This window comes from Coregonus lavaretus (genome assembly GCF_964263955.1).
Source record: "Coregonus lavaretus genome assembly, chromosome: 21".
Taxonomy (NCBI): domain Eukaryota; kingdom Metazoa; phylum Chordata; class Actinopteri; order Salmoniformes; family Salmonidae; genus Coregonus; species Coregonus lavaretus.
Genome location: NC_140008.1, coordinates 8388018 through 8407134, shown reverse-complemented (window position 1 = coordinate 8407134; position 19117 = coordinate 8388018). Strand labels below are relative to the sequence as shown.

Below are 19117 nucleotides of genomic sequence, written 5' to 3'. Positions count from 1 at the left end.
ACTATCCTTTTGGGGATTTTCGGTCCCCACAAGGATAGAAAAACCAACCCACATACACACACACAAACAGTGGATCTACTGCAACAACCAAGACCTAAAATGTAATGTATACAATTTAGCAGACACTTTTATCCAAACCGACTTAGTAATGCGTGCATACATTTCCTGTATGGGTGGCCTCGGAAATCAAACCCTCAATAAGTGTCTTCTCTCTAAATTTGCACCCCTGTTGTCAAAAACAGTGTATTGTTTTTTTGATTGTCTGAGGAAACGTTTTGCATATTATTCAATTTTTTGGGGGAAATATATTATAGTTTTTTTTGCAGGACTTCCACATTTCCTCTTGTGGTGCTGCAGGTGTTTCAGATTTCAATAGTAGGCCTACTTATGATACATACTGGATGTCAATGCAATTGATCTTTATTTAAGCATTTTAGATTTTTGAGGACTTACTATCATGTTCTGAACTTATGATTCCTCATTCCTTGGTTAGTTAAGCAACCATGATATAGTAGCCTACATTTATCAAACAAAAACCAAAGCACAATTAAATTCATTCTATTTGAAATGCAAAACGGATCATTACGTCATTTATTTGTAGGCTATTAGTGGCATAAAAAGGACACTAAAATCTGTTTGTGTTTTTAATGAGCAATACCATAGGATTGTATGTATATGTACATATTTAAATGGAGGGTGATGGCTTTCTAGTTCAGTTTTTCTGTTATTTATTTCATATTTATTTGTATTACAGCATTTTCTCCGTATGACTGTATTCTGATGCTGGTTTCTCACTGTAATAACTTAAACATTTTACATTTAAAGTTAGGTAGTTCTGTGATATGATTAGCTTTAATGTAGTTCTCAAGCAAGCAGTGTTCTAGTCTGAAATTCACAATTTATAACAGTATTTGTGAAATATTGGGATCAATACTCTTTATTTTATCAACATTATCTTGTAGTAATTTATTATGTAATAAACATTTGATTGGACCTGTATCCCCGTATCAGGTATCCAGCCTGTTGAAATATGAATTTCATTGATTTGACCTATATTCAAACTTTACTTTCCTCTCATCTTTGCCTTTTGATGTTGCATATGACCTGAATATCATTTTAAAGTCAACTCTTAGCTTTACATTTTACATGTGTCATTTAGCAGACACTCTTATCCAGAGCGATTTACAATTGTGCAGTAATCTTAAAATAGCTTTAGTGCTTTAGGCTACGTGCATGTATTGTAGCTATGCACTTGCATTTATTTACGAAGTTAGCTCTATACATTTTGTATTTTTATACATGATGATGTACTTTTTTTTTTTTTTACTAGTCTTTCAATAAAAGTAATTTTGTGAGTTTCAGTCTGGATTTTCTGTTTTTGGCAAGATCATTGTCTTCCCAAAAACCTTGCCATGGTCCTTTTTGCTGTTTCAGGGCTTAATCTATTCCCAAATTTAAAACAACTCCGATTATTTTATATGAGTTTCCATGTCGGATATTGCCGAGTTTCTGAATTGTCAGGAACGTGGCATAAAAACACTTTTATACTCGCCCATAGAAAAAAAAAAGTATATATATATATTTATTTTTTTACCAATTCGGAAACGCAACAACATCACAAATACGATAAGTATTTTTAAAACTAGCTTTAGTTTTCCACCGGAAATGACTGACATTTGCTGTCATGTGATAAACATTTTCACAACACTGGTACGGCGTAGCGTTCGGGTTTCCCGAAATAATAAAGGTTTTTCTTTGCCACAGGCTGCTAAATTACAGCTAGCTCCAGTTATGGAAGTGACTGACAGTAGCTTAATGTAAGCTTCTATATTTCCATTCAAGTGTTAAAGAAAATTCACGGATATAACGTGTTTGGAACCAGTCGTAAGTAATTTATGTTAGCTAGCTAACGTAACTTGTCTACCGTCAATGGTCTGTCTTTCTACTTAGTTAAGTAGCTAGTATTCTGCAGCAGCTAACGTTAGCTCTAGCTATCTAACTAAGCAAATAGATAACGCCGAATGAGCCTTGCATCTTGCCAATGCCCATAGCATTTCTTGACCACGATAGACCTACTACCTAACAGGCTCATATTTGTGTTAGTTAGCTAGCTATCTTGGTGGAAATTGGTGATACAAACGCATAGCTAGCTAGCCTAACTGTTTGACATTCATGTATTAGCAGTGTTGATGGTGTATAATCTGTTATCTAGTTGCTTTCCAGTATCACCAGCACCATGGAACCCACGGCCTCTGGAATGTTCTGTAACAGAATGCTCAGCATGGTAAACTCTGAGGATGTCAACGCCATCATCCAAGCCCAGAGGCACATGTGAGTAACAGTCTGGACTGCAGCACAGAACACATCCTACATCTGCTGGGGGCATTGATATTTCTCACATAAAGGGCAGACTATCTTTTTTAGTAGTCAGCGTGGGTAGACTGTGGCAAAACAGGCACAGCTTTGCCACAGACAGATACAAATAGAACACCATTCATTTCGTTAAGCCTATTCATATCTCGCTCGTCATTTTCTCCTCCCAGGCTGGACCGCTTTGAGAAGACCAATGAGATGCTAATCAACTTCAACGGGCTGTCCAACGTGCGGCTGCAGCAGATGAACGAACACTTCCTGCTTCACACGCGCACCCTGGTTGAGATGAAGAAGGACCTGGACAGTATCTTTAGGAGAATCAGGTGAAGGACCTGTCCTAATACTAGACTACCCCAATTGTCTTCCCACAGATGGCCTCATTCTACGTAAGATAATGTACTACCCCTAGACCTGGCCTCTAGCCCCACTATTCCCTACAAAAACAACCCCAAGCCTTACCCCCTAAACATTTCTGTAGATCTGAAAGGGTTGGATAGGTGTAAGCGTTACGACAAAATCTCTGACCAGCCCATCAGGGGACAAGATGGAAACTACTACCATACCTATCCAACTTTTTTCAGATCTACAGTGCATTCAGAAAGTATTCAGACCCCTTGACTTTTTCCACATTTTGTTACGTTACAGCCTTATTCTAAAATGGATTAAATCGTTTTTCCCCCCCTCATCAATCTACACACAATACCCCATGACGCCAAAGCAAAAACAGGTTTTTAGAAATTTTAGCAAATTTATTAACAAATAAAAAACTGAAATATCACATTGACATAAATATTCAGACCCTTTACTCAGTACTTTGTTGAAGCACCTTTGGCAGCGATTACAGCCTTGAGTCTTCTTGTGTATGACACTACAAGCTTGGCACACCTGTATTTGGGGAGTTTCTCCCATTCTTCTCTGCAGATCCTCTCAAGCCCCCTTCAGGTTGGATAGGGAGCGTCGCTGCACAGCTATTTTCAGGTCTCTCCAGAGATGTTCGATCGGGTTCAAGTCCGGGCTCTGGCTGGGCCACTCAAGGACATTGAGACTTGTCCCGAAGCAACTCCTGTGTTGTCTTGGCTGTATGCTTAGGGTCATTGTCCTGTTGGAAGGTGAACCTTTGCCCCAGTCTGAGGTCCTGAGCATGATGCTGCCACAACTATGCTTCGCCATAGGGTCAGTGACCATCGGGTTCTTGGTCACCTCCCTGACAAAGGCCCTTCTCCCACGATTGCTCAGTTTGGCCGGGCGGCCAGCTCTAGGAATAGTCTTGGTGGTTCCAAACTTCTTCCATTTAAGAATGATGGAGGCCACTGTTCTTGGGGACCTTCAATGCTGCAGACATTTTTTGGTACCCTTCCCTAGATCTGTGCCTCGACACAATCCTGTCTCGGAGCCCTACGGACAATTCCTTCAACCTCATGGCTTGGTTTTTGCTCTGACATGCACTGTCAACTGTGGGACCTTATATAGATAGGTGTGTGCCTTAACAAATCATGTCTAATCAATTGAATTTACCACAGGTGGACTCCAGTCAAGTTGTAGAAACATCTCAAGGATGAGCAATGGAAACAGGATGCACCTGAGCTCAATTTAGAGTCTCATAGCAAAGGGTCTGAATACTTATGTAAATATGGTATTTCCGTTTTTTATTTTAAATACCATTTCTAAAACCTGTTTTCGCTTTGTCATTACGGGGTATGTAGATTGATGAGGATAACAAATGTTTTACATCAATTTTAGAATAAGGCTGTAACATAACAAAATGTGGAAAAAGTCAAGGGGTCTGAATACTTTCCAAATTCGCTGTACATTAAGTTCCTAGGGCAAGGGGTTGTTTAACAAACCCTTGGCCGATTGGATACTCTTGGTGGATTGTAGATTTCCTCCAAGTTGTTCCTCCAAGCGCACTTTATACTGACTATGAATGGAAACTTTCAGTCAGTCACTCTCTTGTCCAATTTTCACACTAGCTCATGGGAGTAGTCACACAATTATTGCTCTAACCTTCTGTTATGTGAACATAATCAATTTATTCATGGTTCTATCTGTCCACACAGGACGTTAAAGGTCAAGATTGCCAAGCAGTACCCAGAGGCCTTCAGCAGTGAGTTTGACATTTTACAGTCATGACAGCAACATTGGCAGACAAAGTTGTTTACTGTAAATAGTTGCTAATCATACATTTATCAGTGTTTTTGTTTTTGTCTCATCTTGTTAAGCCTGCTGCACACTTTACGTAAACACAGCGATGGAGTGTCTTTTTCTACGTAGTTCTACATACTTTTGTGCGGCTCAAATTTTGGAACAGACGGTATACGACTTTGCGGAGGGTGCATAGGGCCCTTTAGTTAGCGCTACACATCAGACACTTTGTAAAGTAACGGAATTCAATGTTTCAATTCCATAATACAGTAAGTCCTTCTCCTCAGCGCCTCTCTGAGGGTGCATCTTGATAGGGTTAAGTGGCGTTAATTCTTCCTCTCCTTTCCTCTATCTGGTGCTGTTTTTTTTTTATTACAATGAGTGGAGATGGAGGCCACTTTAGACTATTGAGATTCACCCTGAGTCTCTCCCTCTTCCACAGACGTCCACGAGTCGCCTATCCTGGAGGAGGATGACAATGAGTTTGATCTCATCCCGCCTAGCGTCGCGGCGACGATCACCACCACCATGTCGGAGCAGAGCACCGAGTCATGTGACACGAGCCCCGACGTCATTTCCCCAACCGTGAGCCGGTGTTCCGAAGACCTCTCCCAGGAGCAGGCCGATACGCCTACCTCTGATCCAGCCCTGCCTAGCCCTGAGATGGGCGTGCTGAGGGATGAGGGTCCGGACTCAGTGCCTGCAGAGTAGGGCCTTCATAATCCAGGCCTAGAGCTCTACTTAGTACCTGCAGAGTAGAGCCTCCGTAACCCAGGCCTAGAGCTCTATTCAGTGCCTGCAGAGTAGGGCCTCCATAACCCAGGCCATGGCCTAGGGCTCTATTCAGTACCTGTAACACAGGCCTAGGCCTTGGGCTCAACTCAATAGCTGTAGATTAGATACACTATATATACAAAAGTATGTGGACACCCCTTCAAATTAGTGGATTTGGCTATTTCAGCCACACCCGTTGCTGACAGGTGTATAAAATCGAGCACACACCATGCAATCTCCATAGACAAACATTGGCCGTAGAATGGCCTTACTGAAGAGCTCAGTGACTTTCAACATGGCACCGTCATAGGATGCCACCTTTCCAACAAGTCAGTTCGTCAAATTTCTGCTCTGCTAGAGCTGCCCCGGTCATCTGTAAGTGCTCTTATTGTGAAGTGGAAACGTCTAGGAGAAACAACGGCTCAGCTGCGAAGTGGTAGGCCACACATACTCACAGAACAGGACTGCCGAGTGCTGTTGCGCGTGAAAATGTCCATGGCCGAGCAGCCGCACACAAGCCTAAGATCACCATGCGTAATGCCAAGCGTCAGCTGAAGTGGTGTAAAGCTCGCCGCCATTGGTCACTGGAGCAGTGGAAATGCGTTCTCTGGAGTGAGTAATCACGCTTCACCATCTGGCAGTTTGACGAACAAATCTGGGTTTGGCGGATGCCAGGAGAACGCTACCTACCTGAATGCATAGTGCCAACTGTAAAATTTGGTGGAGGTGGAATAATGGTCTGGATCTGTTTTTCATGGTTCGGGCTAGGCCCCTTAGTTCCAGTGAAGTGAAATGTTAACGCTACAGCATACAATGACATTCTAGACGATTCTGTGCTTTCAGTTTAGGGAAGATCCTGTTTCAGCATGACATTGCCCCCGTGCACAAAGCGAGGTCCATGCGGAAATGGTTTGTCGAGATCGGTGTGGAAGAACTTGACTGGGCTGCACAGAGCCCTGACCTCAACCCCATCGAACACCTTTGGGATGAATTGGAACGCCAACTGCGAGCCAGGCCTAATCACCCAACATCAGTGCCCGACCTCACTAATGCTCTTGTGGCTGAATGGAAGCAAGTCCCTGCAGCAATGTTCCAACGTCTAGTGGAAAGCCTTCCCAGAAGACTTGAGGCTGTTATAGCAGCAAAGGGGGGACCAACTCCATATTAATGCCCATGATTTTGGAAGGAGATGTTCGACGAGCAGGTGTCCACATACCTTTGGTAATGTAGTGTAGAAGCCCCAAGCTGCAGCAGAAGGTCAAAGTGATTGATTGGCTTTCGAGTTTTAACCCGTTATCTGGTTAGTCAGGTCTGACTGCTGTTCACCTGTAACCGCCAAGACTGTTAGAAGAGTACACCTTATACAGGATCCCTTTTGAAGACATGCTTGTCCAGCACTCTCCACTAGCAATGAAGAAGATACTTGAATTTGTGTTGTTTTGAAGAACTGAATCCTTTATTACTGACACAGGAGGACTGCTCCCAGCTATTCATTGTTTGTGTGTACATGAGTCTCTTTTTATCATTCATATTTGTTTAGCTTGGAAATATTGTACTCCTTTAATGAGGTGGTGAGCTCTGTTGGGCACGGGTAAGCCTATTGGAAGCCAGCTTTTAATCAATGGTACACGGCCTGCCAAAATATGGTTTCGTTTTTTTGAGTAATACATACCTCAAATGTGGTTTATCCTATTGAAACCTAACAGCAAACAGACTTTGTTTTTAAACATGCAAAATGTGTGAGTTGCTGCATAGAAGAGTTCAGTATTATTGTTCTCTATTGTTTCTCAGATATGCATTTTATTTTGTTGGGGTAACTTGAGCTCAAGTACTAGCCTACATTGTCAATCTGTAAATGATCTCTCGATTAAGTGGCTAGCAGAAGCTCTAAGTGTTTACCTGTATCATATCAGTAAATGTTGTGTAATTACTTGAATGCTAAATTATATTAATTGGTTTGTTTAACAATTAAAATGAATTAAATATGACTGAAAAAAATGGTTTTGATGTACCTTTTATCCCACCACTCTTTGACATGCATCTGACTCTCGAGAATACAATGTATACCCTTTTTAACCAATCAGCATTCAGGATTAGACCAACCCGTTAAATAATTGAGAATACAGTATATACCCGCCCGATCGATATGTCATAGGCTAGCATCTCCCAGGCCATGCTCAGCTATGACTGTGACATCGCATCATTACATTATTTTACAACTAATTCAAATATTACTACTACATTGATATCTTTGAGACAGGGCATTTCCAACACACAGCTCAATACCTTCTGCTGAACAAGTTACCTCCTTGTGGAGTACATAGGGTAGGCCTAGCACGTTTGAGACTAATCTTAGGGACTTTAGTTTCCAAGTTCCCCTCTGCTCCAGTAGTACCTGGGCTTAGCATTTGTGCAGCTTGTGGTAAAAAGCTTCCTGAAGACCATGTGTAAACCAAGCCAGGTAGGTCATAAAAACGTTGTCAAATAATATAAATGGGCAGTGTGCTGGGTCTCTTTACCTTTTGTTGTTCTCCACAGGTGAACATTCACCATGACAAGCAAAATGAAGACTGAGCAAGATCTGGAAAAACATCTTATGTCTTTCTTCTATTGGGGAATCTCAGATACGCATTTGTTGTTGTTGTTGTTGAAACCATCAGAAAAGTACAGTAAAAGGAAGTTGAGCAAAATCCAAAATACAATGAGGAAGGAAATGGATAGCCTGTCATCGTTTGACATGGGACACGAAAGCGGCATTGAAATTATTGCCCAGTTGAAGCAAAAATGTGCATATAGCAAAAGGAAAATACAAAATATTCTGGCACTAACACTGGACCATCCAGAAGATAATACAAGAGTTTGGCAAATAAAAGGCTATGGCCTAGAAAGCCAAAGAAATGACAGACGCATAGGATTTCACCTGCCCCAAAGTTAAGGGCAAGTAGAGTTTCACAGGACACAAAGGAAACAGTGGAAAGTTGGTACATAAGCGATGACACAAGTCGGAAAAGGAGATTGTGTCTTTATTTGAAGGGCAAATTAGTCTTAAAACTGCTGTTGCTGTGCAACCTGAGAGAGGCATACCTACAGTTTAAAGATGCAGTAAGTCCAATTTGTTTCAGTTTGAAGAACCAAGGTATTGTGTTGCTAAAGAGTGTTCACAATATCGGTTATTTTGTGCTCATGTGTCCTCCGGTGTCTACAGGAGCAGAGACAATCCTATACATTTTTTGTTATTACCTCTATGACCTTGATGCCAATATCCACTATGAGGGAAAAGTTTACAGAATAAATGTTGATAACATGTTAATTGTCTTATTACATGAGTCTGACAGTGTTACATTTAACACTGGGCCAGTGTCTATACAGGTCCACATGTTCCAGTGTTAACACTGCTGATGCTGTTACCCTTTGTCAGCATTAGGGAATTAACACTTTAAGTGTTATACAATAACACCTGACATACCATTTTTAACACTAGGAAGTCTATATAGTTTGCACCAATGGTGTTATGCAATGTTTGATTAAGGATATTACAATAATATTTACAAGTATTTAATGCCACATGCTCTTATGTACATATTTATAAAGACTTCAGGACTGTCAGTGAACGTGCTCAAACTTTAACATAATGATGTACCACTAAAACTGGTACTTCCACTCACGGGTGGCCAAAAACAACACATTGAAAGCCCTGCCCCCACTAAGCCACACCTCCAATATAATTTTCCAGTGTGCCTTGCCTTTTCGAGTAAATTGGAGAGTTACCATCCATGACTATTTTTTAGTGACATACATCAAATCAAATCAAATCAAATTTTATTGGTCACATGCGCCGAATACAACAGGTGCAGACATTACAGTGAAATGCTTACTTACAGCCCTTAACCAACAGTGCATTTATTTTAAACAAAAAAAGTAAGAATAAAACAACAACAAAAAAAGTGTTGAGAAAAAAAGAGCAGAAGTCAAATAAAGTGACAGTAGGGAGGCTATATATACAGTAAAATAAAGTGACAGTAGGGAGGCTATATATACAGGGGGGTACCGTTGCAGAGTCAATGTGCGGGGGCACCGGCTAGTTGAGGTAGTTGAGGTAATATGTACATGTGGGTAGAGTTAAAGTGACTATGCATAAATACTTAACAGAGTAGCAGCAGCGTAAAAAGGATGGGGTGGGGGGGCAGTGCAAATAGTCCGGGTAGCCATGATTAGCTGTTCAGGAGTCTTATGGCTTGGGGGTAGAAGCTGTTGAGAAGTCTTTTGGACCTAGACTTGGCACTCCGGTACCGCTTGCAGTGCGGTAGCAGAGAGAACAGTCTATGACTAGGGTGGCTGGAGTCTTTGACAATTTTGAGGGCCTTCCTGATTAATGGTAGTTGAATTAATTCATTTTCAGTCCTGTGGACCTTACCAATTGAGTTTCTAGGCATATATTATAATATTAATTAAACTATTTAGGACAATGCATTATTAAAGGCCTTACTTTGATAGCCAAGTTTGACCCTAACACAGTGGGGTTAGGAACCTCCTGGTTTACAGGCCACATCAGACCTGCAAGACACATTATGTTGGCTTGCAAAGTGATGTATAATTCCTATTGGAATCCAACCAGAGTTAGGATATCCAACAGTTGGAATTTTATTCACCTGCAACCTGCATTTAGAACGACTGTCAAGGTAAAGAACATTGTGAGGAGACTACCTAAACCATGTCAGTAACGGGTGCAGTTTAGATGTATCTTTGTGTAGCATAAGATTAATCAGTCAATCAATGTACATGCAAAAACACATATTAAAAACAATCCTAAACATTTCTACCTGCAGTAGAGCATGCTGGGAAATCTGATAATTATGGGCGTGGTTTTGATGGGAACGTTTTACTCTCCACAGAGTAAAACTGACACAATCACACTCAACACTGGTTATTAACACCAACACTGGGGCTATTTTACATATTTGCGTCTAAATTGAACACTTACAGTCTCAATGTAACACCTGAAACAACACTGAAAAATGTTACACTGACAAATCAACACAATTTGCTGTGCTCTGACAGTTTTGCACGATTATGAAATATTGGACACATTGAAATGTTTGGCAGTTATCTAATCACCAATCCATAAAATGTGTTATGCATCTAAATTACTATAAAGGCCAACACCAGGTTGCATTTAAATGAGGCTCTTGTAGTTGATAGGATTATGACTGGATAATTTTTGCAATAATTTTCTCTGAATATGCTATTAATCTATTGTTAATTATGTATTTTTTATTGTTTGTTCTATTGTTGTTTATGTTTCTCAAGTAATCAAGGAGGATGTGTTTTGTCAGTAGGCTAGCAATTTCAACAGGTGCCACCTCTTCTGATAAACCAAACCAAAGATTAGGCTACCTATCTCACCTCTTCCTCTCTGGCCAAACCGCTCTGTCACACTCCACTCCAGCAAGTGGCGATAGAGAATGTATTTACTCGTTCACGACCAAGAGCGCAAATTCTTTATTGTCACCGGATGTCTTTGTCGCTGATGCTGCACGTGATGAAAACAACGGTTTCCACTAGATAACACAGCCACAAAGTCAGATTTTACAGCCACAAATTCAACATTGGCTACAAAATGTGCTTTTGGGTCATAATTTAAGGTTAGGGTTATGCATAAGCTTAGCAGTGTGGTTACGGTTAGGTTTAAAATAAGATTTTAAGAAGATAAATTGTAGAAATAGGCGGGGTTTAGCCATAATTATGACTTTGTGGCTGTGTTAATCATACATCAGCGGTGTTACGTTAGTGACGAAAACAACACAGACGTTAGCTAGCAACTCGCGTAATCTAAAAATGTCAAACATACAGTTGTTGAAGGTTTTTCTCAACGAGAGATTAACATATGCTGCCGAGGAGATATTCGGGGTGGTTGAAAAAACTATAGTAGAGTATCAGGAGGAAGTTGTCCGTCTACAGAGGCTGCTCGACATTGTTCTTCAACCTGAGATAAAGCTACACAGAGCAGGTTTGTTACTGGGTACGTTTGTCTAACTTACTAAATCATCATTTTATAGGACAAAAGCAGCAATGCCAAATTTATTGTTTTTTTTTGACGTGTAAAATTACATTTAGTGGGTAGGTAGGCCTAAATGTCAGGATGTCAGCATTGAGTTAACTGTTTCTTGCTTTCGCTTCTCTTCCTCCAGACCTCCAGCAGCTCTCTCTCTCCGTCTCTGAAGTGGCGGTTCCCCCTGAGCAGCATGAGTGGAACACCAGTCTGGGGCAGGAGGACCCACAGCCCACACAGATAAAAGAGGAACAGGAGGAAATCGGGACCAGTCGGGAAGAAGAGCTGCTTCAAGGGCTTGAGGCAGATACCATAGACTCCATATTCACTCCTGCCTGTGTGAAAAGTGACTGTGATGAGTACCCAACTCACCCCTCACATCTATATCAAGCCCAAAACGAAGACAAAGAGAGAGACACTCTACCCAGTACTACAACTGAACTGACCAAAACACAACCTGATGGAGAGGACTCCAGAGAGTCAGAACCAACCAGTGTCTCCCAGCCATTCTCTGAAGCAAATCCAGACTGTTTTGCAGCTCAGAGTGAAAACAATGAAAGTGGCAGTGGCATGGAGAATGGAGGACCTGCAATAGGTTTTAAGGCAGTCAAATCAAAGAGAAAAAATATGGTAAAAGGACAAAGCTCCTGTATCACTGTTAAGGGCAGCACATCCACACAGTTGTCCCATCTAAAATCACCCAGGCAAAGTTTTGCTTCTCCCTGTTGTTGTAAGGTGTGTGGCAAGTTTTTTAATTACATGAGTACATTAATTAGACATGTTAAAACCCATACAGGGGATAAAGATAATCAATGTGGTGTGTGTGGGAAAAATATGGAGTCCACAGAAAGTATGAAAGATCACCTCCAAACTCACATTGCAGCTAATGTTTCTTGTCATGTTTGTAGTAAATCTTTTTCCTGTAACAGTAAACTGACAGAGCACATGAGGATCCACACAGGGGAGAAACCATATCGCTGCTGTGATTGTGGCCAAGGATTCAGCACAAGTGGTGGGGTGAAAAGACACATGACGAGACACTCAGGAGAGCAACCGTATCACCCTGATTGTGGCAAAGGATTCGGCACCAGCGGTGATCTGAAAAAACAAATTAGAATTCACACGGGATTATCCATATCGCTGCCTTGATTGTGGCAAAGGATTCCAATAGGGTCTGGCTCCAGCAGATACCTTCTCAGGACACAGACGCTGTGAGACATATGAGCTGAGACAGGATGTCAGATGGTATTAACATTGTATGAAAAAATTATAAAAACTAAATTAATCCTGAACACTCAGCTAACTCTCCCAACTTTTACCACTACGATTCTAACACACTTAACATAACGCCCTGGACCAGAGCTACTGACATTTAGCCAGCTAGCTAACGTTAGCCACACATTTGTGACGTATATTAATTGGCATTCATATCACACGAATTGGAGGGAACCGCTACAAATTCATACATAGAAATGTAACATCATACGAAACGGAGGGACACAAGAAAACATTTACTATGTTACGGCCAGAGTTAAAACTGCGTGTGCACATACCATCTGAGATGCAAAAATACCATCTGAGACATGCACTTTGAGATTCGCAGACCAGGCAGCTTCAGGCCGCATATTCTGCAACTGGATGCTTCTCAAGGATTCAGCAGTGCTGGTAATCTGTCAGTACACGTGAAGATCCGCACTGGAGAGAAAACACAAAAGTATTCAGTGCTGGCATCAATCTGAAAGTGCACATGAGGACTCACAGAAACACTGTATAGGTGCAATGATTGCAGAATTTTTGTATGTATTATAGAACCCCTATAAAGTTACATGAACAACAGTCAGAAGATGGAGGAAACATGATAATGTGCTGTTTGGGGAAGGTCTTCAGACAGAAGGTTTAGAGGCACATTCTAACTTCCACCTGTAAAAGTAGATGCACCTCAGGACATTACTCTTGGGTGAATAATATATGACTGATTTACCAGTGGTGTAAAGTAACTAAGTCAAAATACTTCAAAGTATTATTTAAGTAATTTTTTGGGGTATCTGTACTTTACTTTACTATTTATATTTTTGACAACTTTTACTTTTACTCCATAAAATTTCCCTGACACCCAAAAGTACTCGTTACATTTTGACTGCTTAGCAGGACAAGAAAACGGTCAAATTCACGCACTGATCAAGAGAACATCCCTGGTCACCTACTGCCTCTGAACTGGAGAACTCACTTAATACAAATTATTTGTTTGTAAATTGTCTGAGTGTTGTATTGTGCCCCTGGCTAACCGTAAATTAAAAATAAAATGGTGCCGTCTGTTTTGCTTAATATAAAAAAAGGACTTTAAAAGTATTTATACTTTTACTTTTGATACTTAAGTATATTTGAGCAATTACATTTACTTTTGATACTTAAATATATTTAAAACCAAATTATTTTAGACTTTTACTCAAGTAGTATTTTACTGGGTCACTTTTATTTGAGGTATCTTTTCTTTTATCAAGTATGACAATTGGGTACTTTTTCCACCTCTGAATTACTGCTTGAACCTAAGAACCCCATCACTGTATAGCAGAGAGCAGTTAGTGGATTTCTGAGCAACAGGAGTCTGCTCATTAGTTATAGAATAACACAAAGCCATTTGAACCCATGTCCTCCATTTATACATAAAACATGTTTGTTTTAAAGGTTAACATTTGCCAATATGTTGAAAACGGTCACATAATACAGTGGGGGAAAAAAGTATTTAGTCAGCCACCAATTGTGCAAGTTCTCCCACTTAAAAAGATGAGAGAGGCCTGTAATTTTCATCATAGGTACACGTCAACTATGACAGACAAATTGAGATTTTTTTTCTCCAGAAAATCACATTGTAGGATTTTTTATGAATTTATTTGCAAATTATGGTGGAAAATAAGTATTGGTCACCTACAAACAAGCAAGATTTCTGGCTCTCACAGACCTGTAACTTCTTCTTTAAGAGGCTCCTCTGTCCTCCACTCGTTACCTGTATTAATGGCACCTGTTTGAACTTGTTATCAGTATAAAAGACACCTGTCCACAACCTCAAACAGTCACACTCCAAACTCCACTATGGCCAAGACCAAAGAGCTGTCAAAGGACACCAGAAACAAAATTGTAGACCTGCACCAGGCTGGGAAGACTGAATCTGCAATAGGTTACTTTTAATAAACGTTTAATCAATCTCTGTGTTCAACAAATTTACCAACTTTTTAGTTTTGTCCTCACTCATCTTTTTTCGTTAAACTTTTTCACCCCGGACGTTTATCCCGAGACAGAAGAGTCATTTTCCTGTGCGTTTTAGCTGCCAACTTTACGTTATTTTCCTTTTTTCCATCGCAACTTTTTTCCCTTATTCAACTTTTTCACTCCGGACGCTTTATCTGGACATGGTTCATCAACATCTTCAACAGCCGAAGCTAAGTAGTAACATTAACATGATGTCTTCTAATTGCAGTCGCTGTACTCATAATATACAGGAGAATTCTCGCCTTACGGCGAGAATAGCTGTGCTACAAGCCCAGCTTCAGACGCAATCGTTAGGCAAGGGTAATATCAGTGTAGGAAAGGAAGAAACAGCGTCTGTGCCACCAGTAAGTACAGACAGTAACGTCAGTATAAATCCCCCCGCACAGTCCCCGCAGCCGGACAACTTTCTCATGGCTTCTGGAGGGAAATACTGTTGGAATGCTCAACCGGTGTCGCTCATTCAGCCGACAGAAACCTTCAACCGGTTTTCCCCATTATGTAGCGAGTCGGAGTCTGAGTCTGAGTCTTCTCTAGTCTCTACTCCTCCCGTTACGGGGTCTGAGACTCCGAAGGCTCCCACCATTAGCTCTGACAAATTGAAAACCCTAGTCATTGGCGACTCCATTACCCGCAGTATTAGACTTAAAACGAATCACCCAGCGATCATACACTGTTTACCAGGGGGCAGGGCTACCGACGTTAAGGCTAATCTAAAGATGGTGCTGGCTAAAGCTAAAACTGGCGAGTGTAGAGAGTATAGAGATATTGTTATCCACGTAGGCACCAACGATGTTAGGATGAAACAGTCAGAGGTCACCAAGTGCAACATAGCTTCAGCGTGTAAATCAGCTAGAAAGATGTGTCGGCATCGAGTAATTGTCTCTGGCCCCCTCCCAGTTAGGGGAAGTGACGAGCTCTACAGCAGAGTCTCAGCACTTAATCGCTGGTTGAAAACTGTTTTCTGCCCCTCCCAAAAGATAACATTTGTGGATAATTGGCCCTCTTTCTGGGACTCACCCACAAACAGGACCAAGCCTGACCTGCTGAGGAGTGACGGACTCCATCCTAGCTGGAGGGGTGCTCTCCTCTTATCTACCAACATAGATAGGGCTCTAACTCCTCTTGCCCCACAGTGAAATAGGGTGCAGGCCAGGCAGCAGGCTGTTAGCCAACCTGCCAGCTTAGTGGAGTCTGCCAATAGCACAGTCAGTGTAGTCAGCTCAGCCATACCCATTGAGACTGTGTCTGTGCCTCGATCTAGGTTGGGCAAAACTAAACATGGCGGTGTTCACCCTAGCAATCTTATTAGGATAAAGACCTCCTCCATTCCTGCCATTATTGAAAGAGATCGTGATACCTCACATCTCAAAATAGGGTTACTTAATGTTAGATCCCTCACTTCAAAGGCAGTCATAGTCAATGAACTAATCACTGATCATAATCTTGATGTGATTGGCCTGACTGAAACATGGCTTAAGCCTGATGAATTTGCTGTGTTAAATGAGGCCTCACCTCCTGGTTACACTAGTGACCATATTCCCCGTGCATCCCGCAAAGGCGGAGGTGTTGCTAACATTTACGATAGCAAATTTCAATTTACAAAAAAAAAAATGGCGTTTTCATCTTTTGAGCTTCTAGTCATGAAATCTATGCAGCCTACTCAATCACTTTTTATAGCTACTGTTTACAGGCCTCCTGGGCCATATACAGCGTTCCTCTCTGAGTTTCCTGAATTCCTATCAGACCTTGTAGTCATAGCAGATCATATTCTAATTTTTGGTGATTTTAATATTCACATGGAGAAGTCCACAGACCCACTCCAAAAGTCTTTCGGAGCCATTATCGACTCAGTGGGTTTTGTCCAACATGTCTCTGGACCTACTCACTGCCACAGTCATACTCTGGACCTAGTTTTGTCCCATGGAATAAATGTTGTAGATCTTAATGTTTTTCCACAAAATCCTGGACTATCGGACCACCATTTTATTACGTTTGCAATCGCAACAAATAATCTGCTCAGACCCCAACCAAGGAGCATCAAAAGTCGTGCTATAAATTCTCAGACAACACAAAAATTCATTGATGCCCTTCCAGACTCCTTCTGCCTACCCAAGGACGTCAGAGGACAAAAATCAGTTAACCACTTAACTGAGGAACTCAATTTAACCTTGCGCAATACCCTAGATGCAGTTGCACCCCTAAAAACGAAAAACATTTGTCATAAGAAACTAGCTCCCTGGTATACAGAAAATACCCGAGCTTTGAAGCAAGCTTCCAGGAAATTGGAACGGAAATGGCGCCACACCAAACTGGAAGTCTTCCGACTAGCTTGGAAAGACAGTACCGTGCAGTACCGAAGAGCCCTCACTGCTGCTCGATCATCCTACTTTTCCAACTTAATCGAGGAAAATAAGAACAATCCAAAATTTCTTTTTGATACTGTTGCAAAGCTAACTAAAAAGCAGCATTCCCCAAGAGAGGATGGCTTTCACTTCAGCAGTGATAAATTCATGAACTTCTTTGAGGAAAAGATCATGACCATTAGAAAGCAAATTACGGACTCCTCTTTGAATCTGCGTATTCCTCCAGGGCTTAGCTGTCCTGGATCTGCACAGCTCTGCGAGGGCCTGGGATCGGGAGAGACACTTAAGTGTTTTAGTACTATATCTCTTGACACAATGATGAAAATAATCATGGCCTCTAAACCTTCAAGCTGCATACTGGATCCTATTCCTACTAAACTGCTGAAGGAGCTGCTTCCTGTGCTTGGCCCTCCTATGTTGAACATAATAAACAGCTCTCTATCCACCGGATGTGTACCAAACTCACTAAAAGTGGCAGTGATAAAGCCTCTCTTGAAAAAGCCAAACCTTGACCCGGAAAATATAAAAAACTATCGGCCTATATCGAATCTTCCATTCCTCTCAAAAATTTTAGAAAAAGCTGTTGCGCAGCAACTCACTGCCTTTCTGAAGACAAACAATGTATACGAAATGCTTCAGTCTGGTTTTAGACCCCATCATAGCACTGAGACTGCACTTGTGAAGGTGGTAAATGACCTTTTAATGGCGTCAGACCGAGGCTCTGCATCTGTCCTCGTGCTACTAGACCTTAGTGCTGCCTTTGACACCATCGATCACCACATTCTTTTGGAGAGACTGGAAACCCAAATTGGTCTACACGGACAAGTTCTGGCCTGGTTTAGATCCTACCTGTCGGAAAGATATCAGTTTGTCTCTGTGAATGGTCTGTCCTCCGACAAATCAACTGTACATTTCGGTGTTCCTCAAGGTTCCGTTTTAGGACCACTATTGTTTTCACTATATATTTTACCTCTTGGGGATGTTATTCGAAAACATAATGTTAACTTTCACTGCTATGCGGATGACACACAGCTGTACATTTCAATGAAGCATGGTGAAGCCCCAAAATTGCCCTCGCTAGAAGCCTGTGTTTCAGACATAAGGAAGTGGATGGCTGAAAACTTTTTACTTTTAAACTCGGACAAAACAGAGATGCTTGTTCTAGGTCCCAAGAAACAAAGAGATCTTCTGTTAAATCTGACAATTAATCTTGATGGTTGTAAAGTCGTCTCAAATAAAACTGTGAAGGACCTAGGCGTTACTCTTGACCCTGATCTCTCTTTTGACGAACATATCAAGACTGTTTCAAGGACAGCTTTTTTCCATCTACGTAACATTGCAAAAATCAGAAATTTTCTGTCCAAAAATGATGCAGAAAAATTAATCCATGCATTTGTTACTTCTAGGTTAGACTACTGCAATGCTCTATTTTCCGGCTACCCGGATAAAGCACTAAATAAACTTCAGTTAGTGCTAAATACGGCTGCTAGAATCCTGACTAGAACCAAGAAATTTGATCATATTACTCCAGTGCTAGCTTCCCTACACTGGCTTCCTGTTAAGGCAAGGGCTGATTTCAAGGTTTTACTGTTAACCTATAAAGCGTTACATGGGCTTGCTCCTACCTATCTTTCCGAGTTGGTCCTGCCGTACATACCAATACGTACGCTACGGTCACAAGACGCAGGCCTCCTAATTGTCCCTAGAATTTCTAAGCAAACAGCGGGAGGCAGGGCTTTCTCCTATAGATCTCCATTTTTATGGAACAGTCTGCCTACCCATGTGAGAGACGCAGACTCGGTCTCAACCTTTAAGTCTTTACTGAAGACTTATCTCTTCAGTAGGTCATATGATTGAGTGTAGTCTGGCCCAGGAGTGTGAAGGTGAACGGAAAGGCTGGAGCAACGAACAGCCCTTGCTGTCTCTGCCAGGCCGGTTCCCCTCTCCACTGGGGTTCTCTGCCTCTAACCCTGTTGCAGGGGCTGAGTCACTGGCTTGCTGGTGCTCTTTCATGCCGTCCCTGGGAGGGGTGCGTCACTTGAGTGGGTTGAGTTACTGACGTGATCTTCCTGTCTGGGTTGGCGCCCCCCCCTTGGTTTGTGCTGTGGTGGAGACCTCTGTGGGCTATACTCGGCCTTGTCTCAGGATT

The 19117-nt window shown here is 41.6% G+C and overlaps 2 protein-coding genes across 6 annotated transcripts; both read left to right on the top strand.

Moving 5' to 3' along the window:
• Positions 1 to 1686: 1686 nt before the first annotated feature.
• LOC311148779 (kxDL motif-containing protein 1-like) lies at positions 1687 to 7280 on the top strand. Of its 2 annotated transcripts, XM_084185740.1 has the most exons (5): positions 1687 to 1884; positions 2213 to 2331; positions 2544 to 2696; positions 4431 to 4477; positions 4958 to 7280. In XM_084185740.1, the coding sequence occupies exons 2-5, from the start codon at positions 2237 to 2239 to the stop codon at positions 5224 to 5226; spliced, it is 564 nt and encodes a 187-aa protein (XP_084041866.1). In that variant the 5' UTR covers positions 1687 to 1884; positions 2213 to 2236; the 3' UTR covers positions 5227 to 7280. The 2 variants fall into 2 exon arrangements, with proteins under 2 accessions (XP_084041866.1, XP_084041867.1); XM_084185741.1 differs by lacking the exon at positions 1687 to 1884 and having other exon boundaries at positions 2139 to 2331.
• A 3790-nt stretch (positions 7281 to 11070) lies between these two features.
• LOC311148530 (uncharacterized protein) lies at positions 11071 to 13666 on the top strand. Of its 4 annotated transcripts, none has more exons than XM_084185512.1 (3): positions 11071 to 11296; positions 11478 to 12073; positions 12268 to 13666. In XM_084185512.1, exons 1-3 carry the CDS (start codon positions 11125 to 11127, stop codon positions 12268 to 12270), a joined length of 771 nt encoding a protein of 256 aa, XP_084041638.1. In that variant the 5' UTR covers positions 11071 to 11124; the 3' UTR covers positions 12271 to 13666. The 4 variants fall into 4 exon arrangements, with proteins under 4 accessions (XP_084041638.1, XP_084041639.1, XP_084041637.1 ...); XM_084185513.1 differs by having other exon boundaries at positions 12247 to 13665; XM_084185511.1 differs by having other exon boundaries at positions 11478 to 13666.
• Positions 13667 to 19117: the final 5451 nt, after the last annotated feature.